This window comes from Melanerpes formicivorus, unplaced genomic scaffold (genome assembly GCF_026170545.1).
Source record: "Melanerpes formicivorus ecotype bairdi unplaced genomic scaffold, bMelFor1.0.p_v2 SCAF_143, whole genome shotgun sequence".
In the NCBI taxonomy this organism is placed as follows: Eukaryota; Metazoa; Chordata; class Aves; order Piciformes; family Picidae; genus Melanerpes; species Melanerpes formicivorus.
Window position 1 is genome coordinate 753699 of NW_027142495.1, and position 15639 is coordinate 769337.

General features: G+C 41.0%; 1 protein-coding gene across 1 annotated transcript in view; it reads left to right on the top strand.

The window, feature by feature from the left end:
• The window catches only part of LOC137456940 (receptor-type tyrosine-protein phosphatase mu-like), a 463121-nt gene that overhangs the window by 300433 nt on the left and 147049 nt on the right, over nt 1-15639 (top strand). Inside the window, exons 12-13 of the mRNA XM_068168616.1 lie at nt 9022-9295; nt 10993-11029. Coding sequence (XP_068024717.1) covers nt 9022-9295; nt 10993-11029 — 311 coding nt within the window. The remainder of the gene's footprint in view (nt 1-9021; nt 9296-10992; nt 11030-15639) is intronic.

The window sequence follows — 15639 nt, forward strand, 5'->3', positions numbered from 1 at the left end:
TCTTGCCCCCCATTCCTTTAGCTATTAATCATCATTGAAAAGATATCCTCAATCTCTTCTTCTTCAGGCTAAACAAATGGTGGTAGAAGCCCTATTCCTGGAAACATTCCAGGTCAGGTGGGATGGGGCTCTGAGACACCTCCTCTAGTTGAAGAAGTCACCATTCACTCTAGGGGGATTGGACTAGATGACCTTTAAAGGTCCTTTCCAATCAAAACAATTCTATGATTCCATGAATCTCAGTTCTCATAGATTTACAGACTCATAGATTCATTGGGTTGGAGGGGCCATTAAACATCATCTAGTTCCAACCTCCCCACCATGGACAGAGACATCTTCCACCAGACTAGCTTGCTCAAAATCTCATCCATCCTAGCCTTGAATGCTTCCACAGAGGGGACATCCACAACCGCCCTGGGCAACCTGTTTCAGTGTCTCACCATCCTCTCTATAAAGGATTTCTTCCTAATTTTCAGTCTGTATCTACCCTCCTCAAGCTTCAATCCTTTCCCTCTCATCCTGTCACTACAAGTCTTTGTATAAGTCCCTTTGTGGCTTTCTTACAGCCCCCCTTCAGATACTGGAAGGCTTCTATAAGGTCTCCCTGGAGCCTTCTCTTCTCCAGGCTGAAAAATATATTTGTTCTATATTATGTGTTGCTAGAGCTCCTGACTCACTGGCAAAGCCTGTGGAACTGATATGGTGAGACACCTGATAAATCAGGGATTGTCATCATCACCTTGGTTTAATGCCACCTATAATAAATATACAGACTCTTGCTCAGTAGGAAGAGAGTTAGTTACAATTTCTTGTAGTCATCTTCTATTTCTTGCCAACTAAATTATTAATTCCTGTCCTTTAAAAAGTAATTTCCCTCTTCCATTTCAAGATATGGTTCACCTTTAATTTCTAGTGGTGTAAAATGTTAATGTATGGGATGAATTGCAATAATCCCAGGATCATAGAATCATGGAACCGTTGCAGTTGGAAGAGACCTTCAGCTCATCAAGCCCAGCCCAGCACTGCCAGATCACCACTAAAGCATGTCTCTCAGCACCACATCTACAATAATCTAGTGCAATATAAAGTTTTACAGGCTTTGTACATTTTCTAGGGGAGAAAGGGGGGGGAAAAGGACTTTTTTTTTTTCAAGGATAATAAAAAAAATCTTGGAGGTGTTCTAGTTTTGAACAGTTGAAGCAACCCAGGGGAAATAAGAAACTTCTGGAGAACTGAGGCACAAAATATTTCATTGCCCTGCCAAGGATAACACATAACAGTTGTATTATGGCATTCAAGGTTGTGAGGTGCTAGAATGGGTTGCCCACAGAAGTTGTGGAGTTCTCAACCATAGAAAAGTTTATGACTGAGCTGGATGAGGCTTTGAATAATCTGTTCTAGTAGGAGATGTACCTGCCTATGAAACGGGCGTTGGACTTAGAGGATCTTTGAGGTCCCTTCCAACACAAACCATTCTATGGTTCCATGATTCTAAGACTAGTAAGTAAATTCAGGTAATCTTAAATTTGGGTCCTTAAGCCATTTTTCTTCTGTAAAATACATTCTTAAACAATAATTATGGCTATGTTCTTTAAAGAGGCATTATGATTTAAGTTAGAAGTATCAGGGCCACTGAGGAGAGAAAAAATAAACTTGACAGCTCAATAACTAAGCAGTCTAGCTTATTTTCCCCTTGTTTTCAGCTTGGAATTGGTTTTGAAGATATGTGTTCTGGTTTGAGTCAGAACAGATCTAAATCTTGCAGGGATTTGACTTCTCAGCTCAGTGACAGCACATTTTGAAGTTCAGGACAGGTTTGCACAGACAGTGACTGCTTCTGACATTGAAAACATTGATGGAGAGAGATACTGCCAAGGGCTGGGCTGCAGAAAGGCTCTGGCTTAGACTTGCCCCTGTGCAGACCAAGGACACTGCCACATCTTGTGCCTTACCTTGGGCACCCTGTAAAATCAGTGTTGGCACCTCAGGGGAGGAGTGGACAGGACAGGTGGCCTTCAACTGATGAACAAGGGATCCCATACTATGGACAACATCTTCAGGATCAATGTGAGGGATCGTGAGGGTGAAGCCATGAAGTTCATAGCCAGTGTTCAAGCAGGACTATGTCCATTCTGCCTTTGACTCCATCCATGTGTTCTTGAATCCAGTTCCAAATTCCAGCTTCTGAACCTGGTTCCCATACGTGGCTGAACCTACTCTGGTACTTCCCCAGTGCCTGCCCCCAGCATCAGTGGTGACAATGGTAACGTCATCACCATCAGGGTTTGTGTTCCATATTGGTATGTATCTCTTTGTCTCCTTTTTATTGAATTGTTCTTCTTTCCATCTCAGCTGGTTTAGTTATGTTCACAACCCATCAGCCTCTCTTCCTTCTTCCCTTTCTTTTCCCTTTGATAAAGGAGAAGGCTTCATAGAGAGCCTCTGGAACTCATCTAGTGACCTTTGACATTGGTGAAATGAGCAAGCATTTCATTAGGATTCTATTATTCCTCTCAGGTATTAATAGGATTTCTTGCCTGTTTGAAGCTCCTTTTCCACACCTTTACATTTCAAAGAATAAAGTCTTCTGACCTGTACTCTGAAAAATTGAAATCTGCCCTACAGTGAAAGGTGCCAAAACCACATTGGTATTGGTAGAACTTAGATTGGTCTTTCTGAAGGAAGAAAATGCAATTTCAGTTGAATTCACATTGCACAGATCTACTGCAGAATTCCAGTTCAATGGGAACTGAACACAAAACCTGCTTTTACCTAGACTGAAATTTGCTTTGGCATCAAGGAAAGAACATGATAATTATTCTTAATGTAGCATACAAATATTTCAAATTTGGGGTTTAAAAACGGTGTCTGAGAAAAGGGGAAAAATAATATTTTAGGCTACTTTTTGTTTTAACAATCCCAAATTAGTCCCAAATGTAAATGATTATGCAGAGATATGGATCTGCACATAATTAAGACTGTAATTTTGGTTAGAAATTACACAGACCAATCTGCTCAGATATTTACTGCTTAAATTAAAAATGGTCTGTCAATGTCTGCTAAATATATTGATTTCTTTTTCAGACAGAGTTGAAAAAGAGACATGAAAGAAGAAAGAACACATGTTAACACAGTAATCAAAGACACCAAGGACAGTTAGATAAATGAACTAAACAAATCAAATGAAGACTCAAGTGTATATCTCTTCTTAAGTACATGAAATGATGAGTGTTAGCAACTTGATGAATCAGGACATTATTCCACAGTTCTGGAATGCAGGAAATCAAATTTTCCTTAATTGAAGTCTCATTCAAAGTGACAAGATATTTTTCCAAGAGGATAGAATTATCTTATTGGATATAAACATGGACTTCAGGATTCTTAATACAGACGTCTTTAACATTTACAGTCTAGGTATTTATGAATTGTGATCTGTAAACACACAATACAATACACCTTGTCAAGGGTCAGGGCTTAGCCTGCCACTAAATGACTGCCAGAGGTTCTGTATGGACCCCCCTGCATTCCCAAAAGAAAGAGAAAAGGAAGAAGGGAGAGAGACTGATGAAGTGGGAAAGAGCCTAAACCATCTGGGATGAAAACAAACCAATGAAATAAATACAAAGATGCAAACCAATATCCAACTCCTGAAAGCAATGGCATTGCCACTGGAATTACTGATGCTGGGGGTGGGCTCTGGGGAAGTCCCAGACTAGATTCAGTTACATACTCGAACCAGATTCAGAAGCTGGATTCTGGAACTGGATTCAAGAACACAGGGATCAGGACTGAAAGCAGAAGGGGCAGAGTCCTCCTGGGACACCAGTCATTGAAGAAGAGGCTTGAGCCTGGTGATCCCTCAGCTTGATCCTGATGATGCTGTCCATGGGATGTAATCCCTTGTTGGTTAGTTGAGGATCACGTGTTCTTTACCCTCCTCCCTGCAGGTGCCACCTCTGAATTCCTGCAGCCCAAAGTGGGACAAAAGATGTGGTTTTGCTCTTGTTCTGCACAGGAACAAGTCTAAGACCGAGCCTTTCTGCAGCCCAGCCCTCAGCAGTAACTCTCCCTATCAGCATTCTCAGTGCCAGAAGCAGCCACTGGCTGTGCAAACCTGCCCTGAACTTCAGAATGTGCTGTCTCTGAGCACAAACTGAGCTGACAAGTCAAATCCTTTGGCAGAATTAGTTCTGATCTATCCCAAACCAGGACAACCAAACTCAAACTCTTTTCCAAGTAGGCAGGTTTGCTGTTACATATTAAAGAAAACAAGTTAAATAGTAAGAATGAAAGGAAGCTTTTGATTGCAATTTTTGTAATTGGGGTAAAAATTCATCAGCAAGATGATCTCATCCTTACAATTGTAAAACATACCACTCATAAAGTTCTGTCAGGTTTCCCTTGACCCAGGTATCCATAATGTGTTAATTTACATCAATGTGTGGAAATTGGGCAGCAGAGAAGATTCTAGTTATTTTTCATTAGCACTTGGACTTTGATAAAGGGAACAGAAAAGAGCTGCTTGACCTTTCAGTGCTTAAATTATTAAAGAGCAAATAGATTGAAGGTCTAGATGCTTGCAAATCTAATTTGCCTTGTGGAGTAAGGATGAAAAGACATTTTGAGTTTGAAATTGCTCCAGTCAACTTAGTTCTTTCTTTAATGTACCTGAAGATGAATAGGTGGCAGGCATTTCAAAGGCAGCAGCATACAAGAAGTCGGGCAGGTGGTGCAACTGACATGAATTTGCCAGGGGAAAAGGAGCATTTTAGTGATAGATTTGTTTTTAAACTATCTGAAACCTTTAATCACTGAGGGAAAAATGGAAAGACCCCTCATTTCGACACTATTGGTACAGGTATTATAATCAGATCATACTATCTTGTGTGGTCTGAGGTCCCTCTTCTATTCAATTCTGCTGCACAAAAAAGGTGACAATACCTTCCTGAAGGCAACAGCCAGATAACTTAGTTTCCCATCCATCATTCTTTACTGAAAATGAAGGATTCTTATCTTTGCTGTGGTACTAGGCAACTGTACCCTGCTTCACTACCTTACTAGAAGAGATGCTTACATCACCTTGTTCTTTTTTTCCCAATCCTCCACTTAATTTCACCAACAGTATTTATTGCAGATTCACTGGAAATCAGTAGTTAGAGAAGGCTACACACTCTTCAAGGTATTTTGCAATCCCAGTTCTAAGCAACTGTGTTTTCTTCTAGAAAATCAATTGCTAGAATCATATGAAACTGATTTGGGGGAGAAATAACCCAAGAAAGTAATGTAGATATTTTATAGCTGATTTTTTACAGATCAGTTATCTTAGGATCAACAGAAAGTCACCATGTATTGACCTTCATTTGTGATTTAGCATGGAATCCATCAGCTAATGAAAAGCTTTCTGCTCTTTTGTAGCATTTGTTGCACTGAGCTGCCCAATGTGCAGACAGCGGCCTTCAAGTTTACCCTCAAGACATTTGTTGGTCTCCCCAGCTGCACCAAACTTCTGTATGGTTAGATTTCTTCATGGGGTTCAGCATCATCCCACTTGTGGACATCTACATATGAGCAGAGTATTCAGTTGTTATAGTCAGAGGAGCGTAGAAAGCAATTAATTTGACCCAAAAGTAGACAGCTCCTTGTCAATCAGATCTTCTTTCTTGTACTGACTAGCTCTTCAGTGACTGTAATGGGAGTTTACAGATGTACAGACTTCTTCAAGAAGACACTTAAATTTAAATGTCTTCACATTAAGCTAAATCTCCACCCTGGTGAAAGTCCAAATCAGTCAGAATCAGAGGTATTTACCATTCTTGGTGTTAACTTTCTAGGCATAGAAAATGCAGTGTCTGCTACTGCAGAAGATCAACATGATCATCATGATTCTATGATTCTAATATGTCTGTTAAAAACCCAGTAAGGTGGCTAAAAGTATTGGCATTCCTCTCCCTCTTGATGATACTCAGCTATGAAAGCTCTGCAGACCTAGTCATAGAATGGTTTAGGTTGGAAGGGACTTTTAAAGATCATCTAGTCCAACCTTCCTGCAGTGATCAGGAACATCTTCAACTATACCTGGTTGCTCAGAGCCCTGTCTAAACTCACCTTGAACAGTTCCACTGATGGAGAATCATCCAGGCACTCAGCATTATCTAGATGTACAAAGGCAAATCCAGGGTAGAAGCAGTATGTGAGTGTAATTGTGCAATGAGGTGGTGAGGATCCAGAGAGTATGAGAGCTGGAGACCACAAAGCAGCTTGAGAGGTCCAGGAGGTGCAGGAGCTTACTGTCTATAATATGGCTTGGTGATTGCAAAAAGTCAATTCTCTTATTTCTAAACTAGTATTGCCTTCAAAAGTCATGTTCTAAGAAGGACAATGGTGAAGGGGCTCAAGCACAGGCCTTGTGAGCAATGGATAAAGGAACTGGGGTTGTTTAGCCCAGAGAAAAGGAGGCTCAAGGGAGACCTTACTCTCTACAACTCCGGCAAAGGATGTTGGGGTTAGATGGGTGTTGGTCTCTCCTCCCTAGTAACAAGGGACAAGATGAGAGGAAATGGCCTTAAGCTGAACCAGGGGAGAATAAGACTGAATATTAGGGGGGAAAATTCTTCCCCAAAAGGGTTGTCAAGCCCCAGAACAGGCTGTTCAGGGAAGTGGTGGTGTCCCCACCCCTGGAGGGGTTTAAAAGCTATGTAGATGTGGTGCTGAGGGACATGGTTTAGCAGTGACCTGGCAGTGCTGACTTAATGGTTGGACTTGATGATCTAAACCTGTGTGACCTGCCCTAGGTGATTCTGCTTTGGCAGAAGGGGTGGACTCCATGATCTCTGGAGGTCCCTTCCAACCCCTACCATTCTATGATCTTAAAGGTCTTTTTGAACCGGAATAATTTTGTAACTATGAATAGCTGTGCAGTAATATGGCCAAGCCAATAAACCCTGTTGAGTCCAGACCAAGACCTGCTGAGCCCCATTCCAAGTGTCCCTATAATTTGGGTAGAGTCTTCCATAAACAGAGTTATCTGCCTACAGAAGGTGGAGGGGGAGCAATATATCAGAAGACTGTTTCATAGTCTTTAATACAGTGGACATTTCATCCTTAAGAAACATGCCTTATCCAGAGACTGCTGCTTTTTATGCATGATCAACTCAAAAACCCATAAATTGTTATTAGATATTGATGATGTGTAAATGTGGACACATTGCTGCTTTAACATCAGTTACTGATATCGAGATTCAAGATTCCGGAGGCAAATACTGAGTAAGATTCACTGGTCCCCAGTGAAGCAATAAACTTTCAAGCCAGTCTTCTTTAGAGACATGGACTTCCCACTCCACAAATTTGAAAGCTCTGACTCAGGGTTTTACAGCAACTGCGAGGGTAGAATGATTACACTGTTTGCATGCACAGCAGAAATCACAAGTTCTTTGTTCCTGCTGGAATGTCCATAACACCTTTACAGTGGAGAGGGATGGACTGGTCCCAGTAGGTCCCAGCACAGCAAAGAACTCAAGTGCAAAATGACTTGCCTTGCAGAATGCAGAAGAACTTTAAAACAGGGTTATCTCCAAGAGGTTTTAGAAGAGCTTTGCTGAGAATAACTTGCAGCAAAGAGTGTTTTATTCTTGCTCAGTAAGAGTCAGTATGCCACCAACGTTTTAAAAGGCTGTAATTCACTCTGTGTGTGCTTTTACAAGTAGTTGTAAAGTCAACACTTAAGCAAATACTGTACCCTGTCTTCTGGTAATTTATTTCTTCATTTTTATCTTACTTGTTTATTTTATTTAGACAAGGTAAACACATTAGAGAATGGAATCTATAGCTTAATACTTACTTCCGTGGGCAAAAATAAAGCTTAATTCTACATTTTAGCGCTAATCAAGAAGACTTTTTCTGTGCAAGAGTTTGAACAAGAAACTATTCTTTGCATTTGCCATGTGAAACACTGAAGTATGTGTATTGTTAATTTTGTTTTCCCAACACAAAACCAAATTTGTCTGAAAGCAGGAATCTCTTCCACAAATTCCTGCACCTGAATATCAAAAAGACAGTTTCTTCCCATACCATCATAGAATGGCTTGAGTTGGAAGGGACCTTAAAGGTCATTTAGTTCTAACCCTTCTGCCATGGACAGTAACACCTCCCCAACTAGACTAGGTTACTCAAAGCCTCATCCAGCCTGGTCTTGACGGAAAGCAGAAAACAATGATCTGGCTTGGCATAATACAGAACAACCACACTATCATAGCATGGCTTGAGTTGGAAGAGACCTGAGATCCTCCAGTTCCAAGGCCCCTACCATGGGCAGGGACACCTCCCACTAGACCAGGTTGCTCAAAGCCTCATCCAGTCTGGTCTTAAACACTTCCAGGGATGAGGCATCCACAACTTCTCTGGGCAACCTGTTTCAGTGTGCCACCATCCTCAGAGTAATGAACCTCTTCCTAATGCCCAATCTAAATCTACCCTGCTCTAGTTTAAAACCATTGCCCTTTGTCCTATCACTACAAGCCCTTGTAAAAAGTCCCTCTCCAGCTTTCCCACAGGCCCTCTTCAGGTACTGGAAGGCTGTTATAAAGTCTCCTTGGAGCCTTGTCTTCTCCAGGCTTCTCAGCCCAACTCTCTCAGTCTGTCCTCATAAGAGAGGTACTCCAGCCCTCTAATCATCTTTGTGGCACTCCTCTGGACCCTCTTCAACAGATCCATGCCCTTCCTGTGTTGGGGGCTCCAGAGATGGATGCAGTACTTCAGGTGAGGTCTCACAAGAGCAAAGTAGAGGGACAGAATCACCTCCCTTGACCTGCTGACCATGCAGCTTTTGATGTAGCCCAGAATAGGGTTGGCTTTTTGAGCTGCCAGCACACATTGCCAGCTCATGTCAAGCAAGTGTGGTTTTTTGTTTCCTTTTAGTTCTCTTTTCCATAAATACTGGTGTACTGTTATGGTTGCAGAATGAGTTAACTGTCCATGTCTCAAAATAACCCATGTGTGTCTTTTCTTCTCTCCGTTTTCTCTTAGTGTCTATCAAATAGTTGTTGAAGAAGAACGCCCACGGAGGACCAAAAAGACAACTGAAATCCTGAAGTGCTACCCAGTGCCCATCCACTTCCAGAATGCCTCCCTGTTGAATTCCCAGTACTACTTTGCTGCAGAGTTTCCAGCCAACAGTTTACAAGCTGCTCAGCCTTTTACTGTTGGTGATAACAAAACCTACAGTGGTTTCTGGAACACTCCTCTTCTTCCTCACAAGAGCTACAGCATCTATTTCCAAGCTGCTAGCAGAGCCAATGGGGTAAGTTATGGGACAGGTGTGGGTTTATATTTGTGTATATTTTTATTTGTGTGTAAATAGATAACTGGCACCAACTAGCAAGAGGCCCAGTTAAGAGAAAATGAAGTAGCTGTGAATTTTAACAGGCTGAGCTGATAAAAATAACAGTTTTCTTAGCACAGTATTGCTTGATGATTAAAGGTTACCAGAAAGAGGAGGGGAAAACAGCACATTTTGTCAGTAGTGACTAGGCAAAGCAGTGTGTTACAATTCTGTCTTATTATGGAGTACTTCTCCAGAGTCCTGTGTCCACTTCTGGGCTCACCAGTTCAAGAGAAACAGGGAACTACTGGAGAGAGTCCAGCAGAGGCTATATAGATGCTGATGGGACTGCACATCTCTGAGAGGAGGAAAGGCTGGGAGACCTGGGGCCCGGAGAAGAGCATCAACATTCATCAGTATCTAAAGGATAGGGTGCTAGAGAATGGGACCAGGCTCTTTTCAGTGGTGTCCAGTGACAGGACAAGAGGCAAGGGACACAAACTGCAACACAGGAAGTTCCATCTGAACATGAGGAAAAAGTTCTGTGTGTGAGGGTGCTGGAGCCCTGGAGCAGGCTGCCCAGAGAGGTTGTGGAGTCTCCTTCTCTGGAAAGATTCCAAACTCACTTGGACATTTCAATCCTGTACAACCTGCTGTGGGAGACCCTTCTTTATCAGGGGCATTGAACTCCAGATGTCCCTTCAGCCCTCACCATTCTGGGATTATCCAAAAGCTGTATGATAAATGTCTTTGGCCTTTTTTCTTTCTTCTTTTTTCATTCCTTTTATTTATTTTTTTCTCTGTGTTTTTTATTTGTTTGGGGTTTTCTTGGGTTTTTTTTTGTTTTGTTTGTTTGTTTGTTTGTTTCCTTGCTATGTAAAGTGTTGTGATTTCTTTTGATAAGTTTAAGACGCACTTGATTGTGGATTTTAGCACGTCTGCCTCAGATTATCCAGTCCCATTACCTTAGTTTTTAATGTCTCATTTTCTCATATGATTGTCCTGACTGAATTAGAACCACATTTTTCCCCCCACTCTTTCTGCAACCAGTAGCAAAAAAGTAAGTAGATGGAACTGCAATGAAAAGAGTGTAAAAAGGTCTTTGCAGATCATGTTTCATAGGACTAATTCTTCCTGGAATTGTTTTTCATTTCCTGGACAGACATACCCAGAGCCCTTCAATTCTTGATAAGCTTTGGCTGTCTGTGCTGACAGCCTGGAAATGTTTTCTGCCAGAAACCATAATGATCCCTCTTTCACAGTGCTCTGAGAGTGCAGAAATGTGAAACACCATTGATTATTTTTCCTTTCTCAAATTGTCTAGCACGACGCCTCAAACCATACTATCTGTAAGAAAGAGAGAAATCTCCCAAGGTCATTTTGTTGCCAGAGGAAAAAAAGCTGGAAGTTTTTCTGTGCTTTTATAAATAACTCTCACATATTTTCTTCTTTTAGAGGAATCCTGAGTGCAATGTTTGTATACCATCCCCAAGCAGTGCTTGTCCATATTATGAAAGCACATTGGAGTTGCTTAATAAGCAGTTAAATAAGTAACAAGCCACATGAAATGGGCACTTCCCTGACATTTTTATCAGTGTTTTTAAGAATAGAATCATGGATGACTTTCTTTGCTTCGAAACACAAAGTGTGACCTTTTTCCTCTTTATTTGACACAGGAAACCAAAATCGACTGCGTCAGGGTAGCCACAAAAGGTATGTTTGTATTATATCATGTATTCTGTATTTCAGCTTGCTGACCTTTCCTTTACGTGGTCTTTGCAAACCTGAAGAATGTATTTCTTATTTCTAAAAGGCACTGCTGAACCTATTACAGAATTTCCAATGCTTCATTTGCATCTCTGGCTGAGACTTAGGAAGTTTGTTTGTTTCTTTGTTTGTTTGTTTGTCCTAATTATTGTATTAGTCATTTGTAGCTGTCTACTTAAACACAAGGTTCTTAAAATATATATATCCTGTGGGTTTTTTTATATGATCTCACAGTAAATGTTTTGGGCTAAATGTAATAGAGATGTAAAATTACCAATTGCAGGGTGGGTGCTAGCTGCTTGTATATCTACAGTGAAAAATTGTCCCTTACTCCTAAGCAATTATCTTACCTTATTTTCTTTGTAAAAGGAAAAGTGGAGAAATCACTTTCTTCATTTTCACAGTACAGATCCTCTATCTTTACAGGGCTGTCAGCACATGATGCTAACATGATGCAGGTTTGTATAATTGAAGCAGCGATAGCTACAGGTTTGAGCCCCAAACAGGGAAAGATAAGAATGCTGCTGATGTGTGTTGCTTTGGAGGCTAGGACCTGTCTGTAGTTATCTTTGTATTCTCACCTTGTTAGTACCTCTGGCTGGTGGCAACTTCAAAGCCTGGAAAAGAAGTGATGGGTTAGTATGATTATTTGGAGATAGAGAAAGTACTGCTAGGAGTAGGAGCAGGTATTAACACTGTGTAGTTTGGGCACCTGCTAAGAGTATTCCTTATGGCATATCATAGAATCGTTAAGATCATTGAGCCCAACCATTACCTCACTCTACTAATGCTGGTGCTAAACCAAGACCCTCAGCATCACATCTCTCTCTGTATGTCTCATGGTGAATATCACTAAGTTAACTGATCCCATTGTTTCCTTCATACATAGACTTCACAATTCACAGAATCACAGGACAAAGGGTGGAAGGGACCTCTGGAGATAATCTAGTCAAACACTCCTGCCAGAGCAGGTTCATCTAGAGCAGGTTGCACAGAACAGCATCCAAGAAGGTTTTGGATCACTCCAAAGTCACCATCACCCTCTCTAAATTTAGACATGAGGAAGGAAAATCTCACTATTTAAAAGTAACAGAAATTCTAGCACATAGTTGCCTCTTTTGCAAGGCTGGCTTCTCCCTAAAGTGACAAATACTTTATTTTTTCTTCTTTTTTATGACTTTTTGAACTTGTTCCTAGTTTGTTTGTCTTTTAAGGCAGATTTATTTCTAATTTATTAGCTATCTGCTCACTAAAGCATAGACAATTTTAAAATCACAGAATCAAAGAGCATCTTGGATTGGGAGAGACCTATAAAGGTCATCTAGTTCAGCTCCCCGATACTAACCAGGAACAACTAGATCAGGTTGCTCAGAGCCCCATCCAACCTGACCTGGAGTGTTTCCAAGGATGGAGCATCTACCACCTCCCTAGGCATCCTAGGCAAGTGTCTTATTTCTATCCAGTCTGAATCTCCCCTTTTTTAGTTTAAAACCATCACCCCTTGTCCTATCACAACAGGCCCTGATAAAAAGGTTGTCCCTATCTTTCTTTCAAGCCCCTTTAAGTACTGAAAGGCCATCATAAGGTCTCCAAATAACTAAAGCAAAATGCAAGATGAGAAATTCATTCCAGGTTCATCAGGAAACTAATGCTGTTGCTTTCCAAGTAGCTTCAGTGATACCAGGAGTGCACTATACTACCTCAGAAATCCGAACAGGTAATAATAGGAATGGATTTTAAATTATTTGAAGATCTGCATTCCTAATCACTAATGGATGTTCAACTATTTCAACTACTTGACAGACTGAAAAAATCTCAATGTCTCATTTGAGAAGTGAGAATAACTTTATGGATTGGAATGGCTCCCATAGCAACAGGATACTTTGAGCTAACCCATTTGGCAATAGAGATGTGAGAAATGGAGCTTTTATTTTAAACACATCTCCACACATTTTTGGTTTGAAGGCATGTAGAAAGATTCTTTATAATACCTTTGTGAAGCCTACAGAATAAGGAGAGTTGCTATTGGGAAGACTTGAAAACCAGAGGCGTCCCTGATGGCATTTGCAGTCCCTGGTGCAAAACTTTCTTGGAGGTCTTCTGCAGATCTTTGATTTCCATCCTTACAGACTGAATATCTGCATTATAGTTTTAAATTCTGTTAATTTATAAAAATACAATGGAGACCATGACATATTGTAATAGCTCTAACTTGAGAGAATAACAGAATCGTTTGGTTGGGAGAGACCTGTGAGATTGTCAGGACCAACAGTTATGCCCAGCACTGCCAGCACTATTAACCATGCCCTTCAGCACTACATCTGTATGCATTTTAAATCTTTTCAGGGATGGTGACTTCACCTCTGCTTTGGGCAGCCCATTCCAGAGCTTGACAACCCTTTTGAAGAAGAAATTTTCCCCAAGTCCAACTTAAACCTCCCCTGGTGCATCTTAAGGCCATTTCCTCTTGTCCTAACTCTTGTTCTTTGGGAGAGGAGACCAACCCCCACCTTGCTCCAAGTCCCTTTCAGGTACCTGCAGAGATCAAGAAGGTCCCCCTCAGCCTCCTTAACTCCAGGCTAAACACTCTAGCTACTTCATCCACTCATCAGGTCCACTCCTCAGAAGACTTGTGCTGTAGAAAAGCAGACTTCTGTGCCCTGTCACATATAGATGGAAACAGCATAGTGAAAAGGGCAAAACCCTTATTGTCTATGGGTCAGAAGATTTGTCTTCAGTATAAGCACAGGAAAATAAGCTGCTTAAGCTCCATCATGTGTCCATCTATTTATCACAATGCTTCTGACAAATAAGATTGCAAATGCTCTCCAGTACAAATCCAGTTTTCAGACACTAATAACATTTCTGAAATGTTTGTGTTTTGGGCTTCCCCTTTTCTTCAAAAGTTCACATTTTGTGTTTTTTAAAGGTGAATCGATGTGCTTTAGGTCATTCATTTATAAAACTGGTACTATCTTCTGAACAAGCTGCCCAGAAATATTGTGGAATGTACTTCTCTGGAGAGATTCAGAATTCTCCTGAGCATGATCCTGGAGAACCTATTCTAGTTGACCCTGCATTAACAAGGGTTTGGACTAAATGTTATCCAGGGGTCCCTTCCAATCCCTACCATGCTGGGATGGAACTAGATCAGTGAATCACAGAATCACAGAATATTAGGGGTTGAAAGGAACTTCTAGAGATCATCTAGTCCAAAACCCCTGCCAAAGCAAGATCACCTAGGGTAGGCTGCACAAGAATGCATCCAGGTGGGTTTTGAGAGTCTCCAGAGAAGGAGACTCCACAGCCTCTCTGGGCAGCCTGTTCCAGGGCTCTGTCACTCTCACAGTAAACAACTGTCTCCTCATGTTGAGGTGGAACCTCCTGTGTTCTAGCTTGCAGCCATTGTTCCTTGTCTTATCATTGGGCACCACCGAAAAGAGACCATCACCTTAATCCTGGCACCCATCCCTCGGATATTTATAGACATTGATAAGACCCCTCTCAGCCTTCTCTTCTCCAGACCGAACAGCCCCAGACTCAGGCTTTCTTCACAGGAGAGGCTTTCAAGCCTCACAATCATCCTCATAACTATCAATTTGACTCTCTTCAGCATATCCTCATCTCTCTTGAGATGATCTTTGAGATATCTTTGATGATCTTGAGATGATCATCTCTTGAAATGATCTTTGAAGTTCCTTCCAACTCAACCCTTTCTATGATTCTATGATAATGCAGGTGCTTACCGTCCAGCATGTGCTCAACTGGTACATGCAAAACTGTGTTGCTGGATCAGAGACAGGTGCAACAGATATATTCTCATTCCATCAAGTATATTTTCAACAAACTCAGTAGGTAACATTTTTTTAAATGGTCTTAGATTATGACCATTACCTTTTCACAGATGAGACCTTTGTTAAATGTAGTCGTCTAGAGATCATATAAAAATTCTGACTGCAATGATTTTAAGTGTAATTTAGTATCAGAATACTGGACTTTGTAGAACTGAAAGTTCCTTTCCTGCTTCTGCTGAAGTCTTTGCTACTGTCTTTGCTAGAAGAATCAGGCAACATGCTCTTGTAATGCAGTCTTCTCATCTTAGTTTTCCCTAGAGAAAGGCTTCTAGGACCTCAGTGACTATTTGGTGTCTATACAAATGTGGAGATCTCAGGGCTTCCTCCCCCATTATTTTTGACAAGATAATTAAACAAACAAACAAACAAAAGTCATGAAGAGGTTTTTGTGCCAGTGGTAATGAAGGTTGTCATATTTTGCTTGAAATATGGTTTTCATATACCTACTCATTCTGCAACCTAAATGACTCTAAAATCTCAGCAGACGAAGCTGAAAACCTTCCAAAACTCCTCCAAGTTTATTGCTATCAGCTTTGTGGTGATTGGTGATTTATATTAAGACTCTGTTTCCAGCTTCTACTTACAACACTGTCTGGATAGAAACATCTTGGTTATCTCCTAGGAACTCAGTTCTCAAGGGGGAGACATCATTGTTCTAATTTTGCAATATTGGAAGGCTTTCATTAATTATGAGAGAGAAAG